Consider the following 10,968-nt stretch of genomic DNA (forward strand, 5'->3'; position numbering starts at 1 on the left):
TAACACAGTATATCCAACTTCAATGCAGTAATTGTTGAACACATTTTTTTTAGTCTTATTACTTTCTGGAAGTTTCTTCCAATAGGTTTTTATAGACTCAGAAGAGTATGATTAATTTTTCTTTCAGCAATTTTAATTGAAAATTAATTACTAAAATTATTTTTAACTTATATTAAAAAAAATTAAAATAGTATTAAACTGTGTAAGTTTTGCTACAAGTCTAATATGAGTTATGCTAAGAATTAGTAAGTTTTGGTTATATATAAGTAGAATTAATTTTTTCTTATTTAAAAATTCTGTGTGTCATCTAAAATTAAAAATATATTAACTCATCGTTAAAAAAATTTAATTTTGTGACATGAGTTTTATAATCAATGTTAAATTATAAGTAAAACCATTATAATCTCCAGTGGTGCTCAAAAAAAAGTTAAAAATATTAAGGAGTAAAAAATTATTTATTTAAAGTTCTTTTTGTTTAAAATCTAATATACAATTATTGAAATCAGTTTAATATTTCCTTGAAAAAAATATCTGAATAGCCTTTCTTTTTTTTAATAATAATTAAATTTGTTGGACAATTTTCTCAGTGGTCCAGTGAGAAAAAAAATCTTAAATTTAATGAGGGCCTTCTGAGCCAGGCCGACACTGCGAAAAGATGATTATTTTGCCAATGTTTTCATCTCGTTAGCTTAACGCGTATCCTGCAAATACAAATGTATTGTTTTATAAATACAAAATGAAGTTTTTTTAAAAATTTGAATTAATTTTATATGTACTTTTTAGAATATGAAAGCATATTCCAAAAAAAATAAAAATTAATTTTCAAAATAAAATCACGTAATGTAATGTATTATGTTTTGTAAAAATGTAATTATATATATATATATGTCCTATAAAAAAAGTTGTACAGTTTCAATATTACATTATTATATTTGATTTCCATTTAATGAGAAAAAATGAATAATTGTTTGATTATCAATCATGATTATAAATTAAAATATTTAACTCTATACGTATATTTGACAAAACTTCAAATAATCATAATGCAAATGAAATAAAACTGAACCATTATTTAATGAATTGACTGCATATTTTTAATCGAGTTAGTTAAGTTTAAAACAATTTACTTAGCAGAAGATTTTTGTAAGTTTATGATAAATCATAAACTATTGTCCACTGTTAACTTATAACTGCCTTGTGTTTACTTAATTTGACTAGAGCGTAGGAGTATTGCAACAAAATATTTGGGAACTCTAATTACATAATTTTTTACCTAATNGTGAACTCTTATTACATAATTTTTTACCTAATCTAAAAAAATATTTCTATACAACAAGAAATACAAATTAATTCATTTTCGGTATAGTCTATGGCAGAATTTTAGGAGACAAAGCCCCCTCAAGTCTCTCCAGATTGCGGTCAAATCCAAACTGGACTGAATTAATTTCGTTACCCACCTTTGAACAATGAAATGATATTAAATTATATTTTTGTTTGATTTCATTTGAAACTAATTGTAATGATAGTTTTAGAGAATGGGATACCGAATATCTTTATAAACGCATCTGTTTAATAACGAATACTATCATCATAAAAACGTACCTCTATATTTTTTAACTAAACTAATTGAATGTTATAATATTAATGTGCTTACAATGTTATAATAAGCACTAATAAGGAGAGGTAAAAAAGNAAAATAAGCACTAATAAGGAGAGGTAAAAAAGATTTTACGTCTGAAGATTAAAATCGCTCTTCTTTCCCCTCCAAAAAAAAATTTAAGGGCTCACACCAGTTATGTTACCTTTATGTACCTATTTTATCAAAAGTCGGATACATTTCGGGGATCTTTATTGTAATAATTATTCGTTAATAGACAGTAATCAATTATAACGGTATTTTATTATATTAATTAATATTTATTAATTAGTGATAAGGGTTATATTTTTCCATCAGATAATATATTGCTACGATATTCATCTACTCCGAAATTTGATAATTTTTTAATCGATTTCGCGAATAATCGATATTCGGAGCNCGATTTCTCGAATAATCGATATTCGGAGCTAATTTCATTCGAAGCAATCAATTAATAGTCCTATTCGGAGTATTCGTCGTCGTAGTAACATCCAAATTTTTGTAACCAGGTATTCGTAGTAATTGTTGTCGGAGTAAATGTATTCGGAGGATTTTTTTACAGTGTCGGAGTAAATGAATGTCGGGGCATCATCAGTTCGTGGCAATCTCCGGAACCCGCATCAATCGTGACATTACACCATAATGCGAGAGAAAATATACTGGGATGATTTGGTCATGTTATGAGGAGAGAGGAATGGGAAGCTGTAAGAACAGTTATAAAAATGAATGTTGAAGGAAGAAGAGGTAGAGGAAGACCAAAAAAGAGATAGAGAGATGTTATTGAATGTGATATGAGGACGGCTGATTTAAGCGTAGATGATGTGGGAGATTGTCAAGTGGAAGTTTAGAATAAGGGTGGTAAACCCCAAGTAGTTGGGATTAAGGCGAGGAAAAAGAAGATATACTAACGTTGAAATATTTGATAAAGTTGTGAAATATTATTTTTATTAGAGCTGTTTTTAATCCTATTTATACAGAGCGATTCTTTTAATACTAGCCACCAATTTCTTTTAAAATATGAAGTTTTTTAAAAAAAAAATTGTTTGACTTCTTGTTTCTTATATATGTATTTCCTTTTATTGGTAAAATAATTTGAGGTTCTTCCCTTTTATTTTATATGGTTTTAACTCTATTTTTATACTTTGAAAGTTATTCTCATTTTATACCAAGTTGGAAGACAGAGTGTGACCGACAAATTACTAGTGATAAAAATAGCAGCATCCCCTCCTCTCCATTTTTTAATTAAATTGCTTATAATTTCTGAAATACTGGTTCGAAAGTTGTTATCTTTTTTATTTTATAAGCTAGTTTAATATGTAAGTTATCATTAAAAAAAATTAAATTAACAGCCCTATAAGAAATTAGGGATGGACCTAAAAATTATTTTATAACACATAAATGAAAATACATACATCATATGTAACTAACAAAAACCGAAATTTTTTTTTCAAAAATCTTAATATTTTAAGAGAAATTGAGTAGCTATTGTTAAAAGAAACACCTTGTATAACGATTAAGGCTATAATGCACTTTACCACACTCCTCATAAAAATAAAATAATTTTTGATGTATTTCATGGATAATTGTTAGATTATTTATGTCTATATAAATTACATAACGGCAGGAATTACGTTGTAAAAAATATGGTATGGAATACTACCCCTTTACCATCTTGAGCATTCCATCTATCCATAAAATTATATAAATTTTGAATGAATCTTAAAGACAATACTTCTTTATTGTCGTTAAAGATAGGAGACGGAGTTTTCTTGTACTTCTTTACTTGAGGTTCTATTTAAAGGTTAAGTATATTTCCACCAAGTTAGCAAAATAAGGCTGCATTTTAATCTTTGTATCTGTCAAGTTATTTTAACATAAAAGCTTATTGTAGTGGATTGGGGTAATTTTAATAGGACTGTTTTTAAAATCAACTAGAAATCAACTGAGGATTAAGTATAAAACATAACACAATAATTTTTTTAAACTAATTATTTTGTTAATGACATTCAATACAATTTTAGCTAAGGGATTATTTTCAGGGAAAAGATCTAAAATGATTATGCTCATCAGTTAAATGTGCAGTTGGATTCAAAATGATCCGGAGTTTAAGTAATATTTTTTAAATGTATTTTGAGTAAATGCATACATGGGCTTAATATTTGGTTTAGTTGGTAGACAATTATAATCAAAAACTTCTGTATAAATTGTCATGATTATGTTTGATCAAAAAGTATACAAATTTTATTTAAAAATAGTTAATAGAATCAACTTCCTCATGAATCCTAATTGTCTAAAATTAAATTTCAAAAAAGCATCGATTAAAAGTCAACTTTTATTTAAATGTTTTGAAAAAATAAATTATATAAATAACATCATCTTAATTATTGTATAAGTCATTTTATTTTCTTCTAGTCAAATTCAATGATCATAAATTGATATAAATATCTTAATAAAAAAATATATTTTAATAAATGAACTTCAAAAGTACTTTCTAGTAAAAAGTTTTACCACAGAATTATTTTGACCATAATGTTTTTACAGTTTAACAAAAAATATATATAATTATTAATAAAAACTAATAACAATTAGTTGTAAAAAAATGTTTACATATTTTTTTTCAAATTTAAATAATAACTTACACTAAATAATTATTTACAAAATCAATAGTTCTAAATATTTTTATTAAAGCACAATTATTTATTCATATTGTGTTTATTCGTAATTTTAAATAACTGAATATATTTTGAAGTGAACTAAATATGTATAGGAGAAGTTAATCGTGTTGTAGTTGAACTATTTCTAGTGGCTTTATGTTTTAGTTCTCTTTTATACTCATCCGATATTTTCATTAAATGAGTTTTCATATGAAGGAGCTCTCTCGTTCTTTGATAAATTGGTTCCTATAAAAAGAAAATTTAAGCATTAATGCAAAAAATACAGATAGAATTATTAGTTTTTTCTTAAGAATAATTCATTTAGGATTGAACCATCAAAAAAAAGTCACATGGATAAATATATACAGATATCTCAGATCTAACAATGTTTATAACTTTTGATACAATTACATTTTGTTGAAATTTTCTTACAAAAAATGTTGATTTTGAGCATTTTAATGCATAGAGTGGGTATGTAGTAAGGGTGGTTACAGTTCGTACTAGTGTACATATATTCCACCAGTGTACATATAAACCACCAAACCCTAATATGTCCTAAAATTGTTATTGATACATCAAAATTTTTTGTTAAAAAAGGGCTAAAAAATAACTATAATAAAATTAAAAATTTTTTTTAGTTATTAGTGATAAATAGTAAAAAAATTAGTCTAAGGCAATAATTATTTTTTTTAGAAATTTCAATAATATGATAATTAAATCAAAAGTTTGTCAATTTGGTCTGAGATACTCTGTAAATAAATAAATACTACTTTAAAAATAAAAATATTTTCACTAAAATATCAGTTTAAAATAATTTAAGTTAATTAAATTTAAACCTGAGGTCTCATGCTTGGATTCCAACGGCAATATAGACCTTTCCACATTTTGATATAACGTAATGAAGCTACAGGTTCTAATGCATGTTGTTGTGGCCAATATAAAGGGTTTTTATATAAGTCTTCATCACTGTTTATGTAAGACCAAAGTGATACTGTTTTAAGTTTCAAATCTTTTTGTATCCTTTCTTTTTCACTATAAAAATAAAGGTATAATATTTAATAATTTAATTTTTTTAGATAAATTTTAAATAATTTATCATATTTATCAAAAATTTCAATAATATCATCAAGTTAAAGATGAAACTTTTAAAAAATTATAAAAATTTATAAAATAAATGTTTTATTTTATAAAATTACCTATTATAAAGAAAAGTTCCAAATCTACAAGAGTATAAATGATCAATGATAGTAATTAAAAATAACTCATTGAACTCAAATGCATTTGGAAACATGCATGTGACTTGCCATACACAATCAATAAACTGAAGGAAAACAGGAGACCTATCAGCATCGGAATGGTGATCATCGCCATGGCCAATTCTCTACAAAATAAAAGTTTATAGTTAATAAAAAGAAAATTAGGATAAATAATTAATACTGACATGTTGAAATTTATGCCCAAAGCTTAACCATTCTTTTTCAATAAGAACTTCAAATCCTTTAATAGTTCGATAATAAGGATCTAATAATAACATTGCTAAAGCAGTAAGCTGAAAATAATAAAATTAATAACACATATTTGTATAATTAAAAAAAAAAACTATTTATTACCTGAGCTGTTCTATCCCAACCATCAGAACAATGTACCAAAACTGAAGTTTTATGATTTTCTACTTTGTCTACAATACGACAAGCGCCAGCTAAAATACATTTGATATGTTTTAACCAATATGTTGATTCAATCCCAGATAGCCACTTGGTTTCATCAATATTTGGGAAACAAATTTCTTAAAATATAATTATTTATTTAAAATATATGGAAGTTTTTATTAAGGAATTCTGTAATTTACCTTTTAATTTTCTCAAAGATTCTCTCATTACATGAATATTGTGAATATCTAAAAATATTAGTTCTGCATTTTGATATGCATCTTCAGGTTCATAACCACCTCCTTTAGCTTTATTAGCTATAGCATTAGCACTAGAATTCAATAATGTTTAACATAAATTTATATATTTATTATAGCTTATTTAAATAAAATTACCTAGGTCTAGCATCCATTATATAAAGCTTATGAGATTGTGCATTTGCATCAACTATGAGCTGTGTATATCTCTCATCGTCACGACAACGTTTACCTCCAACACCGACAAGAGGCTGTGAAGCTCTTGTTATAGTAGCTTGAGATTCAGAATGTAACCAGCTTAATACAGGTATTCGACCTCTACTTCTGAAGGCTGCAGCATTTCTTATTATTTCATCAGTTGCTCCAGCTGGTACTGCTAAGATAGCAGGATATGTTTCACAAAGATCATAGCCATCATTTAGTTTAGTAATATGCCAAGTATCATTTGGGACACCCTAATAAATATTTTAGATACTTATAGATTAAAAATTGTTGAAAAATTAAAAGATGAGTGCATTTTTTTCAACTCTATTATTTTCTTACCATTCTTTTAAGTTCAGCAATAGGTTCATAAACATTCCAACCATTTTCTGAAAATGTTTCAGTATATTCAAATGCGAACAATGGAATATTATGAGAAAGAGGAAATGCAAATTGTTGAAGTTTTTCAAACACATTACGTCTTGAATGATTTTCTTGTTTGTGTCCAAAACGTAAATTTCTCATGTCTTTACAAAATAATTCTATTCCATATGAATTTTCTCCACGACTTGATTGACCGCCAACTTTTTCAACTCTACTAACCTTATCATAAATATAATTAAAATGAATCTATTAATCTGTATATCTACAGCAATACTGTGAAAAATATTCAATTTCAATAACTATTTATAAACTGTAAAAAGAAATATTTAAAGTAGAGCTGGCAATGGCTTCTTACAAAAAAATTAAATGGTTTTTATTGATTCTCCAAAAAACACTTTTTGATACTTAAATCATTTTGCCCTGCCATGCTTCAAATATGATAAATTTATTTTATAAGACCACATCATGTTACATAATTTATATCATATCATTAACATGTATTAAGGGATGGTAAATATATCGTGGATATTATATAATTTATTTAAAAAATTAAATAAGTATAATATATAAAAGGTATATTATGGGAAGAGGAGCCTCATTAAGCCTCATACAAGGAGTATGAGGCTTAAGAGACATTCATGTGATTACCAAATTTTATTAACTAAAATGTTACTTTGAGAAAGATTTTGATCAAAATAAAGGTCATCATAAATAATATTTATCATAAAATTATGAAATTTTTTCTTTAGCTATTCTAAAAAATTTTAGCGTGTATCTAAATACACAGATATATAGAATGTGATTGGGGTGGTATCATAAGCCACTCAATTACTCTCAAAATAAATACAATAATGACAAACAGTGGCATATTTAGAAATTTATAATGGGTGGGGTACAAAAAATGTTTATGAATAAGGTACTATAAAACGACATTATTTTTGTTCATAACTTTTGTTAACACATATTTTAGATTTTTTTCAAAAAAAATCTTCTATTTGTTTTGAATCACCTGTTCCCCCTTCTAAATAAATATGTTTTGGTATTTTTTTGTTACATATATTTCTTGACTTATTAACTATTAATTAATTTTTAGAATTATCCCATATAACATGTAGGGTAATCAACTTTATTATTTACATGGCAATATACATATTTAACTAGCTTATAAAATAGATAAAATAGACTAGTCAATAATAACTGTTGGACCAGTATAGTAAGTTATTAACATATATTATAATTTATACATAGGTGGAAAGAAATGTATTGCCGCAAAATGACTAATGATAAAAATAACAAAATGTTATTTTTAAACAATATTTCACCTCATATAATAACTTTCAAAATACTGGTCAAAAATTGTTCTAGACCAGTCATTTTCTCAAATAATATCATTATTTATTACATTAGCAATTTGTCATTTGAAAAAATAAAGCTGACATCCCTATATGTTATAAAGATATGATACTTAAAAATAATTTATGGCCGATACATTAGAAAATATATGTAACTAAACAAACCAACATTTTTTTTCTCAATATTGTATTTATTTTGTGAGTAATTGAGTGGTTTATGATAAACCGATTATCTTATATATATATATATATATATATATATATATATATATATATATAAATTTGATCATTTATAATTGTAAATATATTTAAAAAAGAAATATACTAACTACTCCTAATGGTACTTCAATTATTAACTGAGTATCACGATCTAAACTTTTAAAGTAAAGTTTATAATTGGTTACAGAAAGCCAACCTCTAGCTGGACCACTAAATGGACATAGATATGTGACATCTCTAGCTACACCCTGAACTTTTTCACCTGGTAGTAGTGGAGGATCATCTGAGCGATTAGAAACGGTTATATCTGAAACCTTACAAAAGTAATTAAATGATTAGTAATTATGAAACAGTAAACAAAACATTCAATTTACCTTATTTTTTAATTTAATTTCTCCAATAAAAGCATTTTCATTAGTTGTTGAACTATTAGATTGATGGCTTTTAATAGGAGAATTTGATCGCTAAAATAAAAAAAAGACATAAACTAATATGATAGTATAATGTTGATTATATGATAATAGAAAAACATATAGTCTTTAAGACAATATTAGAAATAAATAATTAACTATAGATTAAAACAAATAAAAATAGTTTATTATACATAACTCGTTTTACTAAAAATGATGTAATAATCAAAGTTAAAATTTGGTATGAAACAGTTTGACTATAATATAATTAACTGACAAATTTTTATTTTTTTTTTTTTACTATATATAAATATGAAAATGTTCTATATAACTACTTAAAATATTAGCTTAACTTACTGATTCTTGTTCGATTTTTGAATTTAATGAACTTGATTTAGAATCTGAATCGGAACTCATATTTTGAAATTTATAATTTGATTCCATAGCCAAAAGAAAAAAGATTATTTATGCGTTTTCATTTTCGATGAAAAATTTACAACGTTTTGAGTAAATTTTTAACTATACAAGATAATGAACTAGTTGATAACTAAATGAGTTATTAATTGATTAAAACTCATTTATTTTATTTAATCCGAAATACATAGACTATTGAATAATTATTAATTTTCCAGTTATCATTAAGTTAACATATCTTTATTCTGTGATCACTAATCATATAATTTTGATTGTTATCACTTTTCCCCAAAATAATTTAAATAACATACTCTGCATCATTTTATAGCTGTTATTAATAAATTAATAAATTTTTTTTTTGGATGTATAGGCACAAATCAATCTTGCACTCCCAAAAAATTATATTACTAGGGGAGGGAGGTAAACAAATTTTTTTTATAATTTTATAATAAATATTAATTGTGATGACCTTTTTTGTCTGCATTGAATACTTAAGTATTCATAAGTTTTGAATTAATTATTTTTTTACTTTTTTTGTGATAAATAAATACAAATTTTAAAATTAATGCATGGATAAATTTGATAAAGTGTTATAAGGAAATTTGCCTCGTGACCTGTGGCATATCCAGGATTAAGGGTTGGGAGGAAGCTACCTTCAATTTATAGCTAGATATGAAAAATATTTTTATTAACACTAAAAAATTTGATATCAATTTTTTCATTCTTACATAATGAAGGTATAACCGTGAACGACGAGACTTAAGTTCAAATAAAAATAAATACATTTTTTGTTGTGAACCTTTCTCAGTGGGTTAACTCAAGTGGGTACCAATAGGGAAAATTAATCATTAAACAGTCAAAAGTTGTTAACTATTCTGCCGTAAGAGGCGAAAAATTAATAGAGGATTTCAATGCAAGCATTACGAGTTATTTTATAAAATTATATTTTAATTAAAAAAATTGACTTATTTATTTATATTGTTACAATTAATCAAATATTAAAGATCCAGATATTCTCATCTGATAAAAAACCCATCAATAGTTTTTATCAATTTACAAACTATATAAATTCATTTAAAATATTTATAGTATAAGTACTTCATAATATTAAAATAAATAATATAAAATTCCAATTTTAAGTTGAAAATGTTAATTTCATGTAAATTTGTTACTTTGAAGCACTCTCACTTGTGATCAGGTAAAGGGTTAGATTTAAAAAAAAAATTACTTAAAGGGAAATACCTACAGTATTTAAAATTTTTTTTTTATTAATTTATCTATTTTTTTTAAAAATTATGGTAATTTTAAGTAAAAAAGTTTTCAAAACAATAATTATGGATCAAAAACTTACGATTTACGACTTAATTTTTTGGCTATAAACTGACCTAATTCTAATTTATCTGAAACAAAAATCATCTCTCCTAAAATTTTTAATAATTTCATGATGTATGCCAAATTTTGTGTCATTCCAATAATTAAGTCAATTAAATAAAACCCAGCACAGGGGGGTCGCGGCACAGTGGTGACGTGGCATAGTTGGATCAAGTATAATGATATCTGACAGTGATTAAAATCACTATCAAAAAAAAACGCTTCGATGCAAATCTTTAGATAGTGTTTAATTTTAAAAAATTGGTGGATTATTCCAAAAGCTTCATAAACTGCTAGTTCCTTATTAATATCCTGATTAAGATAAAGTATGTCGAATGAAAAAGGGATTATTAAAAAATAGTATTTCCCATAAAAAAATTATATTGATCAATACACTTTTCAATAAGTTATAGCATTATAA

General features: G+C 25.0%; 1 protein-coding gene across 2 annotated transcripts; it reads right to left on the reverse strand.

Annotated features, from left to right (window-relative positions):
• Window positions 1-4,136: 4,136 nt before the first annotated feature.
• Window positions 4,137-10,653, reverse strand: LOC126896596 (myotubularin-related protein 2). Of its 2 annotated transcripts, XM_050669529.1 has the most exons (12): window positions 10,528-10,653; window positions 9,120-9,281; window positions 8,727-8,816; window positions 8,463-8,666; window positions 6,740-7,000; window positions 6,335-6,651; window positions 6,140-6,270; window positions 5,901-6,076; window positions 5,732-5,839; window positions 5,487-5,671; window positions 5,127-5,322; window positions 4,137-4,536 (listed from the first exon to the last, which is right to left on the reverse strand). In XM_050669529.1, the coding sequence occupies exons 2-12, from the start codon at window positions 9,204-9,206 to the stop codon at window positions 4,390-4,392; spliced, it is 1,902 nt and encodes a 633-aa protein (XP_050525486.1). In that variant the 5' UTR covers window positions 9,207-9,281; window positions 10,528-10,653; the 3' UTR covers window positions 4,137-4,389. The 2 variants fall into 2 exon arrangements, with proteins under 2 accessions (XP_050525486.1, XP_050525485.1); XM_050669528.1 differs by lacking the exon at window positions 10,528-10,653 and having other exon boundaries at window positions 9,120-9,384.
• Window positions 10,654-10,968: the final 315 nt, after the last annotated feature.

Source organism: Daktulosphaira vitifoliae, unplaced genomic scaffold (genome assembly GCF_025091365.1).
Source record: "Daktulosphaira vitifoliae isolate Bord-2020 unplaced genomic scaffold, ASM2509136v1 Scaffold_1, whole genome shotgun sequence".
Lineage (NCBI taxonomy): Eukaryota > Metazoa > Arthropoda > Insecta > Hemiptera > Phylloxeridae > Daktulosphaira > Daktulosphaira vitifoliae.